The 17,723-nt window shown below is 37.8% G+C and overlaps 1 protein-coding gene across 7 annotated transcripts in view; it reads left to right on the top strand.

Moving 5' to 3' along the window:
* The window catches only part of CNKSR2 (connector enhancer of kinase suppressor of Ras 2), a 216,179-nt gene that overhangs the window by 124,849 nt on the left and 73,607 nt on the right, over positions 1-17,723 (top strand). For 5 of the 7 annotated variants that reach the window (XM_052793909.1, XM_052793911.1, XM_052793912.1 and 2 more), the window contains 4 exons: positions 822-955; positions 4,824-5,035; positions 8,921-9,010; positions 10,608-10,822. In XM_052793909.1, the coding sequence (XP_052649869.1) occupies positions 822-955; positions 4,824-5,035; positions 8,921-9,010; positions 10,608-10,822 (651 nt within the window). The remainder of the gene's footprint in view (positions 1-821; positions 956-4,823; positions 5,036-8,920; positions 9,011-10,607; positions 10,823-17,723) is intronic. The other 2 variants (XM_052793910.1, XM_052793913.1) reach the window with 1 other exon arrangement.

Here is a 17,723-nt window from a genome sequence, read left to right on the forward strand (position 1 = left end):
CTGTTAGAAAATCTTTCTGCAATTTCCAGCCCTACAGTGATTTAATAAAGTCTTCAAATGGTTGGTCATTATTTAGCTAGCCAAGATAGTTGAGGAAGAAAAAGGGGTGCCTAATTCACGAGAGAGGGAGATGTGATTAAGAGGAAGGATCCTATTTGGACTGGAACGATAACTAGAATGCATGATTTTTCTGCAAGGAGTGTACAATTTATTTATTTACTTGTGAGTAAATGTTACTTTGTGAGGAGTGTGCCCAGGGGAGTGAAGAAGAATAATAATCTCCAGTTTATTCTGTCTCATAGCGTGTGTGCTCTGAGGACGCAGTACCTGATTTTACAGCATCTGCAGACATAAACTGAAGCTTTTACTTAAGCTAATTCTTAAGCTGTAGAGCAGATGGGGGGAGATGACATTCAATTTAATGCTTGCTTACGCACCTTTTACTGTAAACACTAGACTTTTTCTTTACAATGTTAGTTTAATTAAGGAATTTACTGGATTTTGTATGTTATTTGCTCATTAAGATTTCACCAGTGGCCCTACTGATTACTATTTTTATGGGCATTTGCAATAATCTTGCTGTGCAAAAGGGAGAAAGATGTAATCAGAGGAGTCATTTTTATAAGTGCAATACACGTCCATTCACAGATCTGTCTCCTTAGCGTGAGTGGTTTTTCAGTCAGTTTAAAAGCACACAAAACATTAGAACTGTTAACTATTTCTTTAACTTTCTGAACTATAGAATGTTTATAGCTTTTTCAAATAAAAATGTATAATATGTAAGGATAATCTTGATTGTTTTTCTTTCTCTTTTGAACCAGCCTCTTATTCCTAGAAGTCCTACAAGCAGTGTTGCTACGCCATCCAGCACTATCAGCACACCTACAAAAAGAGACAGCTCTGCCCTTCAGGATCTCTACATACCCCCTCCTCCAACAGAACCTTATGTTCCAAGGTAAAAAAGATCATTTCAGGTACAATTCAATGTAAAAAATATTTGTAAAATAACTGACCATTCTGTTCCTACCCACTTATCAGCCTGCCCTGCGGGATTAGGCTGATAATACTTAATTTTGCAGGTGAACTGGTTATTAAGGGTAGATATGTTGAATCAAACCCACAACGATGTGAATCAGTCTCTTGCCTGCAAAACAGACAGTAGGCTTTAGAAAAGAAGGTTCGGTACCCTATTTTCTCAAATATGGGATAATCTGTTGTCTGTAACAGCCTCATCCTATTTCAGAAGAGCAAAAATTACCTGAAACCCTGAATGTATAACTAGGAAAAGAGTTCGTATCTGTCCCCTTGCCTAATAACCATGATGCAACAAAGGAGGCTGAGCTAAAAGCAAGAAACTTTCGACTTTTTTTTGTTCTGCCATAGCGTTTTCTTTTTTTGATGTATTTGATTTGATAGTGTTAGAGCAAATTTCAGGATTGCGTTTTAGTGTGGCCACTCTGCTAGATGCTGCAGTGACCATGCTGTTCTCTGTAAATACATCTACTACTCTGACCTGCCACCTGGAACAGGCATTTTCATCTCTCCCAGGTCTCTGGGCTTGCTGAGCCAGAAAAGCAGCAGATCCTCCTTGCAAATTCATCACCCTACCCTTATACAACCTCAAATGATTCAGTGTAATTCCGTAATGTACACAGATGTTGCTTTCCTAAAATTGTGAGAGAATGATGGCCTATAAATTATATGGAGGTAGCTACCCAGAGGTCTAGGAAGGTATTTAATAGGAATCAGTATTTTTAAAGCTTCCATGTTCTTAGATGCAGGCTATCATATGTCCAGTCAATGTATTTTTAAATTCTTGCTTTTCTTTTAGATAACTTCCTTGCAATGGTTGTAAGGGCAGCATGTCCTTCCTTGTACCCGAGTTTCTTGCAACTGAGTTTTTCTTAGACTTTCTTATCAGTAACTCTTCTAGCCAATTAATAAGATGTATGACCTGATACCGACAAGACTTTCCTGGGGGTTATCCGAGAGTGAGGTATATGGCAAATTAACTTGCCTAGTGGGGAGGAGTTGTGATTCTATGATAAATTCTTGCTCTTCAGAGATATGAAAAACCTTCGAGGGCAAAAGGTGACTTTGCACTTCATGGTTTAGATGATGTCACAAGACTTTTGTGAAGCCATAAGCTGAGTCCCATGTTCCTTCTTCTCATCCCTGCCTCGTCTGTTACCTGGCTTGTTTTTTATTTATTGAAAAAAAAAAAAAAACCAACCCAACCCAAACTGCCTTTTTATTTCAAATGTGACACATATAATGCAGTTGAACTTGCTAACACAATTACTCTAGTATCTGTCTTGAAGTGACAAAGAGACAAACAGAATACATAGTCTAGTTCACTAATTTTTTTTTCTTCTAATTAAATAAAAATGTTGTCAGTCATGACACTTGAGTGTTCATAGGGATTGAATGTGTCTTATCTCTCTGATAACATTATTTTGTTATATCTATGTAAATATTTTAAGGGCATGGTTTTCAGAAAATCTACAGAAAAAAAATCAAGTATTTAATTCCAACCCATTAATGTAAAAAATCTCCAAAAAGAAACCCCAACCAAAACATAGTCTCGGGTTTCTTTTTGAACGTGGTAGTTTTATGGTAAAGACCTGTTGCTCCTGAAACTATACTATCTAAAAAGAAGTAGTACCTTTGTACTGTTCCTGATCATGTTTACCACCACAAAAATACTTTTATTTGATAAGAAATGCATCCTTTTTTTGGAAGTATTTTTAGTGAATATTCACTGCTCAGCAGTTTTTAGATTCTGCTGTAGAAAATGAGATCTTCAAAATACATTTTGATTATTTATTAATAACATTTCTTAAATGATGATGACAATGCAGTAGTTTGGACCAATTCTGATTAAATCTTATAATACATTAGTACAAGCTGTAATCTTACAGAGAGATTAAGCTTTGTACATTGGAATTTTTTTTTTTTCAGCTTAATCCTAATGGATTCTACTTCGTTTCACAAACCTGTCACATAGCGTACAGTGTTTCTGAATAATCTGTTTTGGCATTTCATCAGGGGTTTTTTGTCCATGATTAACTATATTTAAGCATGTCTTTATTTTGGGTATTATCAAATTGTTCAGCATCTATTTCTCAGTTTGTCGTTGCCGATCCAAGGGGGAAAAAACCCAACCAAACAAACCCTCCTTTTGTTTCTGGAATAGAGTGAAAGACTTGATATTTTGATGTAAATTGTAAAACCTCGAAGCCACGCCGCCCTGGTGACGATACCCGCAGGTAGTACAGCTGCCGACGTAACCTCACACGGATGGTGGGAGAAAGGGGGACCGGCGCTCTCCGTGTCCCGGGTACTTAGCAGTGCTGGTTGTAAGTTAGTGCCCGCTCGAATTTGTCGGATACCTTTGAGGGTGAGAACTGCAGCCCTCGTCTCCAGAGGGCTGTGGCAAAGGGGGTTTTGCCTGGGGGCTCCGCAGTAAAGCTCCCCCCCCTGCTCAGGCTGCCCTCCTTATCGCCGAGGCTGCCTTGTGCCAGCCCCTGACGGTAGCTGCGTTAGCACCGGTTAGCATCCAGCTGGTTTAGGTCAGTCTCCATCGCGTTACCCGCCGGGGTCCCCCAGCGCCGTCACCGCAGGAGCTCTTCCCGTGGCTGGAGATGAGCTCCCAGACCTGGTGGGGCTCCAACAGCATCCTTGCTCTGGGACGGCAGCCCGGCAAACCGAGCGTAGCGGTCGGGGGGGGTTCGCGGTGCTGCGCGGCTGCAGCCGAGGGCAGGACGGCCGTTTCTCATCCTCCGCGGCTGCCTGGGTCCCACGAGGAGGCTTTGCTTCGTCCTCAGGTGGAGTCTCAGGGCGCCGAGGGAAGTACGGGTCAGCACGTTGGCCAGCTCGGAACTCACGCGGCGTTCCAGAGGGGCAGAAGCACTCCAAGGAGGGCACGAGGCTCCGGCTTCAATCTTGGCTGCCTCCCGTGCGTTTTGCTGCCCAGAAATTACTGTCTGATTAGGTCTCTTGCAGCCGTCTCCAGGCACGGTCCTACCAGCAGGTTTACTGAGCCCTGCTTCATCTAGCGCGAGGAGAGGGCTCCCACCCCAGGCACAGCTTGCTCTCTTGTTTGATGCCTTTGAGTAGTTTGCATTTTCAGAGAGTTGGCGGGGAGAGCGGGGAAGGGATAAGCAATCGTCTTGGGGATCTTTACACAAACCGCAAAGCGTGTGCCTTGCAATGCATTGCCGTCCTGGGAGAGCAGCCCATAATCAGGTGCTACACACCCTGTTTGGTACTGCACGGAAGTACCTATACAACTCCTAGGCATGAACTGATTGTGCAAGACTATGTCAAATGTCCGTACATCATCGGTCCCTGGTTCTTCTTGCTCTGGGGTTAGTTTGTAAGGAACTAGATTGATTTTGTCCATGCTTGCCATATAGCCATGTCTTAAAACTATCTGATGTATTTAAAAATGCAAGTATGAAAAAGTAAGGTCAACATTATTTCTCTGCCCTAAATCACAAAATGCTAGATAGATTCCAAAAAACAAGAAAAAGGAGTAGCTGCACATCAGCTTTATTTCTTTGATTCTTTTCAAGAGAAACCAAGATGGATGCAGTCTGTAAAAGAACTGAATAAGCAGAGATGTGTGAGATAACTGGCACATACATGCATAGATATGCATATATATGATGTGTGATCCTGATGTTGGTCAATGGCATCTGTTTCCTGCTTGCATGAAACACTGACGTAGTCCCATGTTTATTGAAATATTCACAGTAAAAAAAAAAAAAAAAATCAATGTCTTATCCCAATATATTAAAAACCTCTCTTGTTTACTAAAGGGATGAAAAGGGAAATCTCCCATGTGATGATGTTGGCAGACATATAGTCGGCAAGCCGGTTCATACAGGATCCGAATCTCCAAACTCATTTCTTGACCAGGAATATCGGAAGCGCTTTAATGTGGTTGAAGAAGATGCAGTTTTATACTGCTATGAATATGAGAAAGGAAGAACAAGTGGTCCTGGAAGGAGAGAGAGCACACCAACATATGGTATGGCATTGATCTAATAAGGATAATCACCATTTGTTGATTTTAGGATTTTCGTGCATCTGCTTTTGTTTTTAAGCATGAAAATATTTTCAGCGGCCATTGATTTTGCTAAGAATTCTGTACTACTTTAGTCCAATTTCAACCTAAGAGCTTATTCTGTGCAAGAAAAAATGCATTACTATGATAGGGAGGACAAGTTTTATACTGACGATTTTTCTGAATATAAATTCTATAATTTTGTTATCAGCTTAATTTTCCAGATTATGCTTCAATATGATTTTATCAAAAAAAAAAGCCAAACTGGCAGAAGCCCATATATTTTTACTAAAAATACAGGATGGAATTGTTCTCCTGGTATAAGGGCAAGCCTTGCATAGGTTTAGGAATTCAGTATTAGAAAAATTTACCCAGGTGTAATAGTTTTAAAGATCAAAACCACTTCAGATTTACCAAGTGATGACATACTGCTTTCATGCTGCACTGCTCTCTAAAACTCTTTAATTTTTCTTCAGTCCCAGAAATGAAGTATGACTGATGGTAGTATGCTTTTTTTGTAATACTGTATTTACATCCTGTAACTTCCTATGTGCGAAGTGATGACTTCCTATATATAGCAGTTCCTCTTTATTTGAGGTTATATGTTGTCTAAGAAAGAATTTTGCATGTAAACACACGTGTGTATTCATGCTACTTCCACATCTTGGATTTTGACTTACTAAGGGTGAGAACTCAGAAACAATTTCTGGTGAGAGTTTTGCTCCTCAAACCTTTATGCGCCAGGTTATTTTCCCTTGAATCTGTTGGAACTCTTCCTTTGCTAGTGTTGTAACTTGTTTCAGTTTTGGACTGGGAGAATTGGTTTTCTGCTGCCAAGTATAAAATTGTGCAGTCATAGACTTGTTAAGATATAGAAGAAAATGAAGAGGAAACCTCATGTTTAAAAAAGATATTTTGACTACTATGGTATTAGCTGAGCACACACTTGCATATTTTTTCACCCTACTTGCTATGTTATTTCCATTTTTAAACTGAGCACAAGTTGTATGTTGGAGTTGTTACAGTAATCCTGACATCATATCCCTTTGAGAAGAAGATAGACTTAATTTATGAGGAAGTGTAGATTTTGTACATCATGCAGCCAAACTCCAAAATCACCTGGGAACCTTGACATAAATTGAGCTTGAGCTGTGTAAAGTATCCTCAGGACCTGGAGCAATGTGCTTGTACAACATTAAAGTATGCATTTTCATAAAATGCACCCTTTCTACACAGCTACACAATCTTGTTGCACAATCCTCAGTATTCTTTTGATTTTAAAGTGTTTTCAAGCGTTTTCTGACTATGCCCATAGTGTACAAAATAACTGCTAAGTTTTCAAAGTGAATATATCAATTTTATATTACTCCAGTATTTCAACTATTACAATTGGTGGATGCAGTCAGTTCCATTAACAGAGACGTACTCTCTGTTCCAGATGTTAAATTTTAATACTGGTGGTCTAGAGTGAAAAAGAACACATTTCTTCTTCAAGGACTGCTGAACCCATTATTTTGTTACAGGATAGCTTTTTTAGCCTTTTTGTCTATTACAGAAAGAGTTATAAATACATGGATCAAAGAATGCACTGAAAATCAGTGATTATTTAACACATTTGCTATACAGCCTTTCACTTTTGATCTTATTTCTTTTTTAATGAATTCACACCATTGAGTCCATTTAATTTAAGTGTTTTTTCTAAAAATATTACCATTTCAGCATTAAATTCTAAAGTTTCCCACATGGCGTTTGTTAGCATAAGATTTGTGGCTAGGCATGACCTTAGGATTTCACAGAAATCTGGAAAATCGCAATAACACTTTTCTGGCTTATAGTGACCCACTAAAGAAGGTCAAACAGAGTTCCAAGGCTTGGAGAAATAATTGTTTTCAACATGTTCTCATCATTAATTATGTGGTGGTGTTAATTTTTTTTTTTTAATTATTTCTCAGTCCTCCTTCGTGAGAGGTTAATAGGGCCCTTAATTTCTTTATTGGAATCTTTTGACATTTTTTGACAATGTTAACAACGAGATTTCTCTTTCATGCTCTTACTGGCTTCCAGCTGTTGTGTAATTTTTGCTAATTGGCCTCAGAAAGCTTCTGTTCACATCCCAAGGAAGAAATTTTCCTGAGTGTAGTCACCAGGGAAAACAGTTTTAGGGAATCCGTGGGGGTTAACAAGAAGGAGATTAGCAGAGGTAGCAGGCAAATGAAACTTGAGTTTAAGGAAAGAAAGAAATTTGGTCATTGCGGTTTTACTGCCGGATACAAAAACCATGCACTTTGAACAGCTAGAGATTTTGTAGAAAATTGTTATGGCTACAGCTTTTGATAACAATCAGACTTTACATGATGATGTAGCTTTTGTATCTTTAAGTGTGCAGGTCCTTTCAGTAAGATACTGTGAGTTCAGCTTCACAAAGAAGAGAAAGTTGTATTTCTAGAAAAAGTAACCGTTGAAAGTTACTTCTGATCAAATAAATATGAGCCAAATACATCCCCACTCAGGAAATGACTTCTTAACTGTGTGCTCCAAATCTCAGCAGCTTCAATCAGACTTAAATATGTGTCTATCAATAGTAAAAGAAATGAAAAATAAAAAGTTAAATATGTATGTTTTATTTCCTGAGCAATGATGTATTTGTGACCTGATCCTGTGGTCTCTACAGAACATACACCTTTTTTGTCAATTTTTTAAAAAGACAATACAACCTTTTACCATTATGCTGCCTGCATGGTATGGGTGTATTTCCCATGGACACCATACTTCAATAGGTAGACAGACACGTTTGAATATTTGTTTTCATCATAAACACGTCTTTCTCTTGCAGTGTATCATGGATTTAACCTCAAAAAGGCAGAATAAGACCGATCACCTTTATGTAGGGGTTTTCTACTAAAATAATTAACAAGACTTCTGAAGTTTTTACTTTAAGCTCTGCTACTTTTCGGTTTTGTGGCCAGTAGATCAATTCAAAAAAGAGTGAGGGTTGACCTTGTTGTGAAAACATTTGGTTTTCATTCTGCCAGATACTGTGCCATATGCTATCCTACTCTATGTTGTGTTTCAATATACTGTTTAACTTGCTAAAACCTTCAGACCGCTTTAAGTAACCACACTGAGTTGCCTAACACACTTTCACTGAATTTCCAACTATATTTGTGGAATCCTTAAGCAGAAATCATAGTTCACAGCATTTTTTAAAATCAATTCAGCAGCTTCCAAATCAAACTTTAAAAGATATAATAGTCTTCAGCTTTTCTGTTTCTTGCTGTCTGAAATCAAAGTGAATTTACTGATAGTAAAGTACTTTGCTTTCTGTGGATTAAATGCTACAAAAGAAATTACATGTAGAGGTTTTCTGCTTCCTTTCTTACTCAGCCACTGATGGATCTTTTAAGCCCACCAGCAAAGATGCTATTTGTGAAGGTACTTTAGTGATGTGGACACATTTCTCTCACCAACAATTCACATATGCTTTAAAACAGTTCTCTCCATGTGTGTGCCAGGGGCTTCCAGAATAATAAATAGATACTGTTCAGTGAAAACTAAAGTAATTTGAATGCATTTGTCAGTCTCAAACATCAGCCCACTGATGATTTTGTAGGGCACTGGATTTATTTTTTAAACTTAAAAAAATCCATTAAATACTTAGCTGCTTCTTGTCTGTTAAAGAAAACAGAACTCCTATCTTAACCTCTTCAGGTTCAGAGGCGATGCTGGATCCTCTTTCATAAGCAACCCTGTAGAATAGCAGCTTAGCACATAAATTGTTCTTTCTTCTAAAGCATGTTAGTTTAATGCTGCCTTATAGTGCATGATCTCAATTTTTTCCTCTGTTTCCAGGGAAACTAAGGCCTATTTCTATGCCAGTAGAATATAACTGGGTGGGGGATTATGAAGACCCCAATAAAATAAAAAGAGATAGTAGGAGAGGTAAGTGATCTGAACACACATCTTGTACATGGCATTATGGGTTTTGTCATGCTTTAAGCTATACATTTCAACCTCATTGTGCTGCTTGCTTAGATATATATTTTTGTGAACCTGTTTTGGGTTCTTTCATGATGTATACTTAATTTTTTGCAGAGCCTCTATTAGGATTGAGGAAGTTGCTCAACCAGGCAAAAGAAAATCATGACTGCAAAGCCCTGCAGTTTGGCTTAACTTTATATTGGCATTTCATTTATTCAGCTGTATTATCTAGTCCATTTTGAAACTGGCCTTAATTTTATAATATTAGAGGACAAATGGGTGGTTACTACTGATAAATATTGTTATGGTTAAATGAGAATTATATATCATATTTCTCTGTCTTCATGAGTTCTTTTTGAATGGAAAACATTCTAGAGAAGCATGGGATTCACCTCAAGATCATCAAAGATAAGTTCCTCAAAATTCTGGTTTGTGAGGCTCAGATACATAACTTCACATACAAAATGATAACCTCTGAGATGGCTATTATTGCCAGTTACAGTAATGATAGCTATTTCCATAAAAATGTTAACTAAATGTTCTGTAGGGATCAAAAAAGGAAACACTGTTAGGAATAATTAAGAAAAGAATACAAGATAGATTAAGAAGTATTCTTATGCTGCTGTGTAAGTTCTTGCTCATGCTGGGTGTGTGTGCAGTTCCGGTCTCTTCACCTCTTAAGAACAGAGTAGAATTGAAGAAGGTTTAGGATACAACAAAAATGATCAGATGTACAGAGTGGCTTCCAAACCGGGGTCAATTCAGTAGGCTGGCCATCATCAGTTTGGGAGAATTTAGGCAGGACGTAATAAAGGTTTATAAAATCTTGCGTGGAACGAAGTCAGGAAATAGGTTTGTCACTGTTTTTTCTGAAACAAGACCCGAGAGACATGAAATGTGTCCGTCAAGTGCTGGTTAAAAAGAAAAAGAGCTGGCTCCTCGTGCATTTTGGGTTCAAGCTAACGAACCTCTTGCCACAGCCAGGAGGTTGTGGATACTAAAAGTTCACATTAATACAAGGAAAGACCAGACAAGTTCGTGAAAGACAAATCTGCTGAGGTTTCCTAAATTCGCAAACATTGCTTCTGGCTCAGGATGTCCCTCAGCTACAAGCTGGTAGATGCTGCAAGGCTGTTTGGGGAAAGTATGGATGATACGGTGAATGATCTCAAATGAATGTTCAAAGCAAATTACTTTTAAATGTATGGCACCACAATCATTTGTATTCATTAGGATCTTGTTTAAAAAAAAGATTACAGGTATGATCATAAGTGTATCATTGCTTATTGTTTGAAAACTCCAAGACAAAATTTACTGATGTGGGGCTTCTTTTATATTCTGTTCCTTTTAAACTGCAAGAATCATGAATTTTCCCTACCAAAAGATTGCTTTCTTATTATATCCAGACCAAAGAAGCAAATGGGTTTTGTTAATGAAATATTCCTGAAGAGTTAAAATTGACAGTAGATCTTAGCAAGAATATTATATATTTTGGAAGCAGGATTAACATACATATAACAATTCACAATGATGTTTTGCATTACTTTTCTTTCAACAGAAAATTCATTGCTTCGCTATATGAGCAATGAGAAAATAGGTCAAGAAGACTACATGTTTCAAAGGAACAGCAAAAAGGACACTGGGAAAAAGTCCAAAAAGAAGGGAGACAAGAGTAGTAGTCCAAGTCATTACTCGCTGTTGCCTAGTTTACAAATGGACTCATTGAGACAAGAAGTCATGGGCACACCTGGACCAGAAACCGCTTTGTACCATGTGAGTAAAAATAACAAAAGTTGTCGCTCTGTGCTTGTGATGAGACTGTCTTGTTTTTATAGTGGTGTTGAAACCTTTTTTGCACTGCTGCTGTTACACTGATTCCTATTCTCCGGCCAGTAACTAGATCTCAAAGGAATATTTTGGAATTCTTTATTTTGCTGTTACAAATGTGGGATGGACACCAGTGTTTCACCTCCTTTAACTAGAAGATGTCCATGTTTGAAATGGAGTGTGGTATCTCTGCCTTGACTTACTTGCTATTGATGGAAAGGGAAGAAGCAGCAGCTTCTTTCCAGCAACTATGTCACTGCAATATGCTAAGTCTTATCAGACAACCCCTTTACTACAGGTACTTGAAAGGCCTGATAAAGGCAGGAAAACTTGTGAGAGGTATTTGGTTTTCCTTTGAGGTAAGGGGAGCCCTAATGCATGTAACCGTTTTTAACATACAGGCCTCAATAGCTCAAGTAAATGTGAAGGAGGGAATTCTGCTGAAGAGGATGTAAAAGGAAAATTGCAGTAACTTGCGAGTTTTTTAAATGTGTCTAGAAAATGGAGTCAGAAGATCACAACATATTTTAGATACACTATCGCATTCACCCCATAAAAGTATTTACATTTTAGATCTCAGTAAAAGATGTCATTGTAGAGGAATATACATACAGTAACTGTACAGCAAAACAATAGAAATAATTGAAATTCTTTTCATATACTAACAAAGAATATGTAATTTAGATTGCCAGTGTCTAAGGGAGATGGCAGTGTGGGCTTGTCAGGTAGCCTGCTGTGAAAAACTGGCAGGTGGAGCTTCACTGAACCTTTAAGAGACAAGTAACTTGGTTTTCTGTTGTAAAACATCACTATGGATTATTGCATTATAAATGGTGTAGATTAATTGAAACTAATGGAGCCTTTACATCCTTTTACACCATCTAACTGCTTGGTCCACTGGCTTCTGAAACTCCTTAGTGTGCTGCAGCATATAGGTGAGTCTGCCAGATTTCAGAGATGATTTCATTTAGTATTAAAAGCACGCGCTTGTGGGGCACTTTAAATCAGGTCCCTAGATTCAAGAACTGCTATTCCTTTTCTTTTTCATTTGTAGTAATTGAGGCATGATGATAAACATTTTCTCTTACATTATTATTTCCAACTTTAGTTTTATGCTGTTTTTGTAAGTGGGGAGATTGCCGTTTGCAAAGGCAGGCTGATATATAGTGTTTCCCTAATACATGAAGCCAAGGAGATCGCAAGTGTCCCCAAACTGTCCTCTTTGTAATGTCTTTCCTAGAAGGAATCTAATCAGTGCAAGAGCCTTTGAAATCAAATATTTACAGAACAAAATAGAAAAGTTGTTTGTGTAACGGAGGACTTTCCACTCTGTAAAGAACAGTGTGGTAAATTTGCAACACTTTCTGTGTATTGAGAGCATACTCATCTCTCAATAACATTTCTTTGTCAGTATACATTAAATTCCTGACACTGTGCAGTGAGAAAAACTTTTTTTTTAAGGTGCCATCTCTGTTTTTCCTTGGTTTCCTCTATTTTTCCTCTATTACCCATTGTGTCTAGTTTCCGAATTGTGTACAAAAATAAATGATGTACACAGGAACTGGAAGATTCTTCAAAATTCTGGTGTGGAAGTTAATGAGCAACAGCAAACTTAGAATTGACAACCGGCATTTTTCACGTACTTTGGATACCCGTCCACAAAACACCTGAAGCATTAACACCACAAGTTCCACCAGTGTCTCTTAATGCTTTTTGTGCATCATTACCATTAAAGGATGTCTCTCTCTATCCTGCCATTAAATCTTCAGCATCTTTTTGGAAGTTTAGTGGGAGCTTATTTATTTATAAAAATAAATAAAGGTTATTCATTCTTCAGAATACAAATCAGTATTGATCTGCTGACTGGCTTTCAAGGAAAATGCATGAAATAAACGGAAAGGGGAAGCTTGGGCCATTGATTTGTCCCCAGAGAAATGGGAAGGAACCCTTCACAAAGCATTTACAGCCCTCTACAGCTGAATATTGCTGGTGCTATCGCTGGAAGCCACCGTACAGTACCATACAGTTCCCTTTTTGTGGTGAGGGCACCCAAGGGTACTGGCCTTTGAAACCCTAATCTAGTTTGCAGATGGGGCTATATGTCTTTGCCACATAGCAGAATTGGACAGAACTTTTCTTACAATCTTAAATAAACTGCAGTGAGCAAATAAAGAACAGGGGAATACAGATAAAACACAAGGAACTCATGTCTGACTGCAGTACCATTTTATTAAACTATAGATAACAAATAGGACAATGAAAACATACTTCATGCTCAAATTGCAAATTGCATCTTCAAGATCACTAAAAAGTTGCTGTCCTGTTAGAAAATACTTTTTTACGAGCATCAGCTACCTCGTTTTCACAAAGATTTTGGATTATCTGTAAGTGGGAGCCTCTGGATGAGCATGAGTTCAGTGCAGAGGAACGGTGGTAATTCCAAAAACTGCACTAATAGTAGTGAAAGAGACTGGGGATTTTGATTTGGGGTTTTGTTTGGGGTTTTTTTAAGAAGTCAATGTTTTCATCATACTAGAATATCAGATGAAGAGTGAATACTGTGACTCTCTGCACTACGTGCCACAAGGCAGTGGATTTTCCTGGAGTAAAGTGCAGCTCCTACCAGGTGGCTGTGTTTGACCTTGTACCTGTTGTGCCTCAGTTGTTTGTCTTAGGTCCCGGTACTAGAGAATACTCCACCAGGCTTGTTAAGTAGTTCCAATCCCTGGTTGCTCTTGGTGTTAAAAGTTTTCACCTGTTAGCCTGCGTTTACCTGGCTTCTATGTCCCACTTAGTTATAAATGTACCTTTATCCTCTAGGTTTAAAGGTCTTTTGTTACCCAATTTTATCTCCCAATGTAGGAATTTACAGGTTATAATCAAATCACTTTGTAGCCTCCTTTTGCTTAAAAGAAATAGAATGAGCATCCTGGGTTTGTCATCGGAGAGTGTGTTTTCATATCTTTTCATCATTCTCATAATTCTTTCAACTCCTCATTTAATCCTAAAATATCCTAAGCATCCTTCCTAAAGTATATACGCCAGAACAGGACATAAATTTCCAGGAGTTGGGTAGAAAGGTAATATAACCTTTCTATTCCTGTTCACTACCTCTCTATTTAAATATTTAAAGGACTGTTTACCCATTTTAACCATAGACTTGGAGTGGGAGTATGTTTATTACTTGGGTTTGGTTTTATTTTTTCTGTAATGTCACTTTTTCAAATCACTGATTTGCAAGACTGGTATTCCCAATCTAATAATTTATATCTTACATTCTTTGTTCTTAAATATGTAGTAACATTGTGTATAATTGGCCATGTTGAAACATATGACTTCTTGGGTATGCTTGCTGAATAATCTATGTCTCTGAAGCAACCCTAAGTATGAAATACCAGAAAGTAGGGGCTCTGGGCCCTCGAATTGGGCCCCCGTGATTCCCAAGTCCATAAAATGGAGTATTGAAGCTCCAGGAATCCGGGGTCTGCTGTGGAATGGAACTACCAAAACCCTTGTTCTGTAATTATGTTTTTAATGTGCATATTCTGTGAAATAAAAAAACCCCACACATTTAATTTCTTTTTGTTTGTTTTCTCTATTTTCTTTTCCCTTTTTTCCTGAATTCCCTGGAATAGAAACCATGCTGCTCACTCAGCATTCAGGTCTCGTGTTATTCACTAGTCTTTGATTCCGTTACCTGTATTCAGTGATGTTTGCATTCTTTTTTGAGTCCATTGATACAAATGTTAAATAATTTTGGACTAAGAATTCATCGCACTAGTTGATGTTACAATCCCAGGTCTCTTTCCTTCTGAATTTTGCAGCCATTGACGTGTGCAGGTTGATTACCTTTTTACTGTGAAGATTTTCTGTAGAAAGCAGCTTTTACAATTATGCTGACGTCAGCTCCTTGCTTCTACTGCTTTTATACATGGCTCTATAGAAAAGAAAAATCTTTGATCAAAAAAACTACTCTGATGAGTTAAATTACCACAAGAGAAATTGTATGTTTTTGTCCTGTAAACAAAGTGGATGGCGTTTAAAAATTACCATGGTAATTCAGAAGTGCGTGGTTGTTGTTTGTTTGCTAAAAGTTATTTTAAAAATGCCAGCAGATTCAAATTGTTATATTCTGAAGTGATCACAAGAATGTGGCAGTCCAGCATTTTCCTGGCCATCAGTATACTAAATTTGCATAAAATCACTGGTTTTAACAATTTTGTTTATATCATTGACCTGCCATTGGAATCAAAAACTGTGTGGTCAAGGGAGCATTTCAGTTATGGCCTTGAAAAGTGAACAGTGTTTACTTGTGTCCACTGAACATAACTGATGTGCTAGCTGATATAATAGCAAAAGAAAAACTAATTTGTGTTACGTCTGTGAAGTAATCGTCTCTTGTATCCACTTACAGTATTTGTTTAATCCTCTCATCCAAAGTCCCTTCACCATTTTGCTTTGTTTTGTTTCCAATTCCAGGAAGCGTTTCCAGCGTGCGTTGATTTCTAGCCAAGTTGTTGTTTCTGCATTCTATTTTTCTTCCTCAGTATTGCAAAAGAAATACCAACACAGAGTGTTAATATTTTCATTAAGCCAAGGCAAACTGTTCGAGCTGTTGCTAATCTAGTGTGCAAGCAGGTGTTCAATGTGATCTATTACTGTAGATATAAAATGGTGCAGTTAAAATTGTCTTGAACCTTTGGGGCACAAGAGATGAAAGCTCTGACGCATGATTATAGTTTTTTAAGTTCATTATGTTATTCCGTATAGGAATTTCCTTGGTACGTTCTGCTTTGGTTTTGTTGCAGGAAAATAATGTGGTTATTTAGGAGGGAGATAGTGTCATGAGTCAAGAGAAGTTCCGCATCAGGTTAATAATAATCTGTTCCTGTCTGGATCGATACAACTTTCCCTTAGTCTAGAAACAGCATTGCTATGGGAAGAAAAGGTTGCAGCCCATTGTATATAGTAGGGAGTTATACAAGAGGAAGTAACCTTGCTTACAAACTGTTTCCAAACCTACACTGATCAACTTACATTACTGACCTTGCTCCTTCTCCCTTCCTGCCTCCTATCCCTTTGCCTTTTCCAGTGTATGCTCGCTTGTTCATGTGTATTTAGCCATACCTAATGACCTGCTTGTCATAGGAAAAGTGACAAAAAAGTAACAGCTTCTCACTTTGCTGATAACCAGCCTATTTAAAATTGTTGAATTAATTCCAGTAGTTTTCTTGGTCATTTTAATTGTATTTGAAAATAAAGTAAGTTTAGGAGCAAGATGTAGTATTTAAAGTTCATACATCTGGAACAGGTGGCTGAGGAACAGATGCAGGAAAGAAACAAAGGATTTGTTCCGTAGGGATTTTGCTGAATCTACATGTGTAGATACGTACACACACGTGCACTATCTTTAATGTTCCAGTTTTACTGTAAATAAGGGAGGAATAAAACAAAAGCCATCAGTTGGAGGGGTTTTGCTGCAAATTCATTGAAGTTGGCGCACCTTTGGCAAACTTCTTTTTTTCCTCTTTAGCAATGCGTAAATTATCCGTGTGGTTGGACTGCAGCTCAGTGACTCTTAACTCACATAATTAATGTCAATACTTGCTGCGGTGAGCACCTACAGAAAGCCAAGCACTCTCCTTTCTACTCTGCCAGTGAGGACACTGAGGCGACGACGATGAGGGATTTGGCCAAGGTTACAATTTCAGTTGTGTCTCTCTGCCAGTCCTTGTGAGGTTGCCATACCAGTTCAGCTCAGTGGGTTTGCTCAGCAGAGCTGGTGGGTCTGCATCAGTCTGGGCATGCAAAGTTCAGTTGGTTGCAACAGTGATCTTGTTGAACATACTGTAAGTGAAGAAGATTTACTTACAGACCTATTGCAAAAATCAGTTTTAGCTGATTAAGATAAATTGGAAAGGAGACAGTAACTTCCAAGAAAAATAACTCTTCTACTTAAATGATGCATATTTCCAGATGTTTCTTGCCTCCCACCCACCCCTCCAGAGAATAATACAGGAAAATGCTTTTTGAAAAACTTCAATGCAAAATGTATATATTTAGGTGTTGTCAATACAGAGAAGAATTTACCAAAAGCTTACGATTTTGAAAACCTCAAAGTCTAACTCTACTTAAGTGGTTGATTTTTCTCTTACTCCTCCTATTCCTCTCTGCAGAAAGGCAGAAAGGAAGGAAAAAAGAGAAGGTACTTGAACATAAAGTACCTACATTTTTTAATGAAAATTCTTCAAGCAAATACACATTTATTTATGCAACCTTTTAATTGTAGTATCAGTAAGTAGCATTTAAGAAAGTGCCAAACATATGCATGTTAGTTTCCTAATAAACTTGTGCACAAGCTACCCATCATTTTCCTGCAAAACTCTTCTGAATAGAAATGGTGTCTAATAAGCACTATATACTGGAAAACTATTTACCAAAACTAGAACCAAAACCACCCCACTGAAAAACTAGCGGTTTATTATAATTGTAAGCATCACAGTATTTAAAGAATTTCTGTTTGGTGAATTTTTGTTGTGGATATTTGTAATTAAACAAAAATAGGTTTGTAGAGAAAAAACTGAAAATCAGTTGCACAGATTTTAAGTAGGTGTCTGAAATCTAGAATGTCATTGTACCATTACAACAGATGGAGTTGGTACATTTTCTTCTTCAAAATATTTGAAGTCCAACTATGGCAGTATTTAAATATCAAGGCTCCCTTTTCCTTTTTTTCCTCCTTGTTTTCACAATTGTCTATAGTTAGACTTGTAATTACTATAGAATAAAAGTCTAGCAGCTGACATCAAAGCCCAGTTTAACCTAAGTGCATAATGAAAAATATTTT

This window comes from Harpia harpyja, chromosome 8 (genome assembly GCF_026419915.1).
Source record: "Harpia harpyja isolate bHarHar1 chromosome 8, bHarHar1 primary haplotype, whole genome shotgun sequence".
Classification (NCBI taxonomy): domain Eukaryota; kingdom Metazoa; phylum Chordata; class Aves; order Accipitriformes; family Accipitridae; genus Harpia; species Harpia harpyja.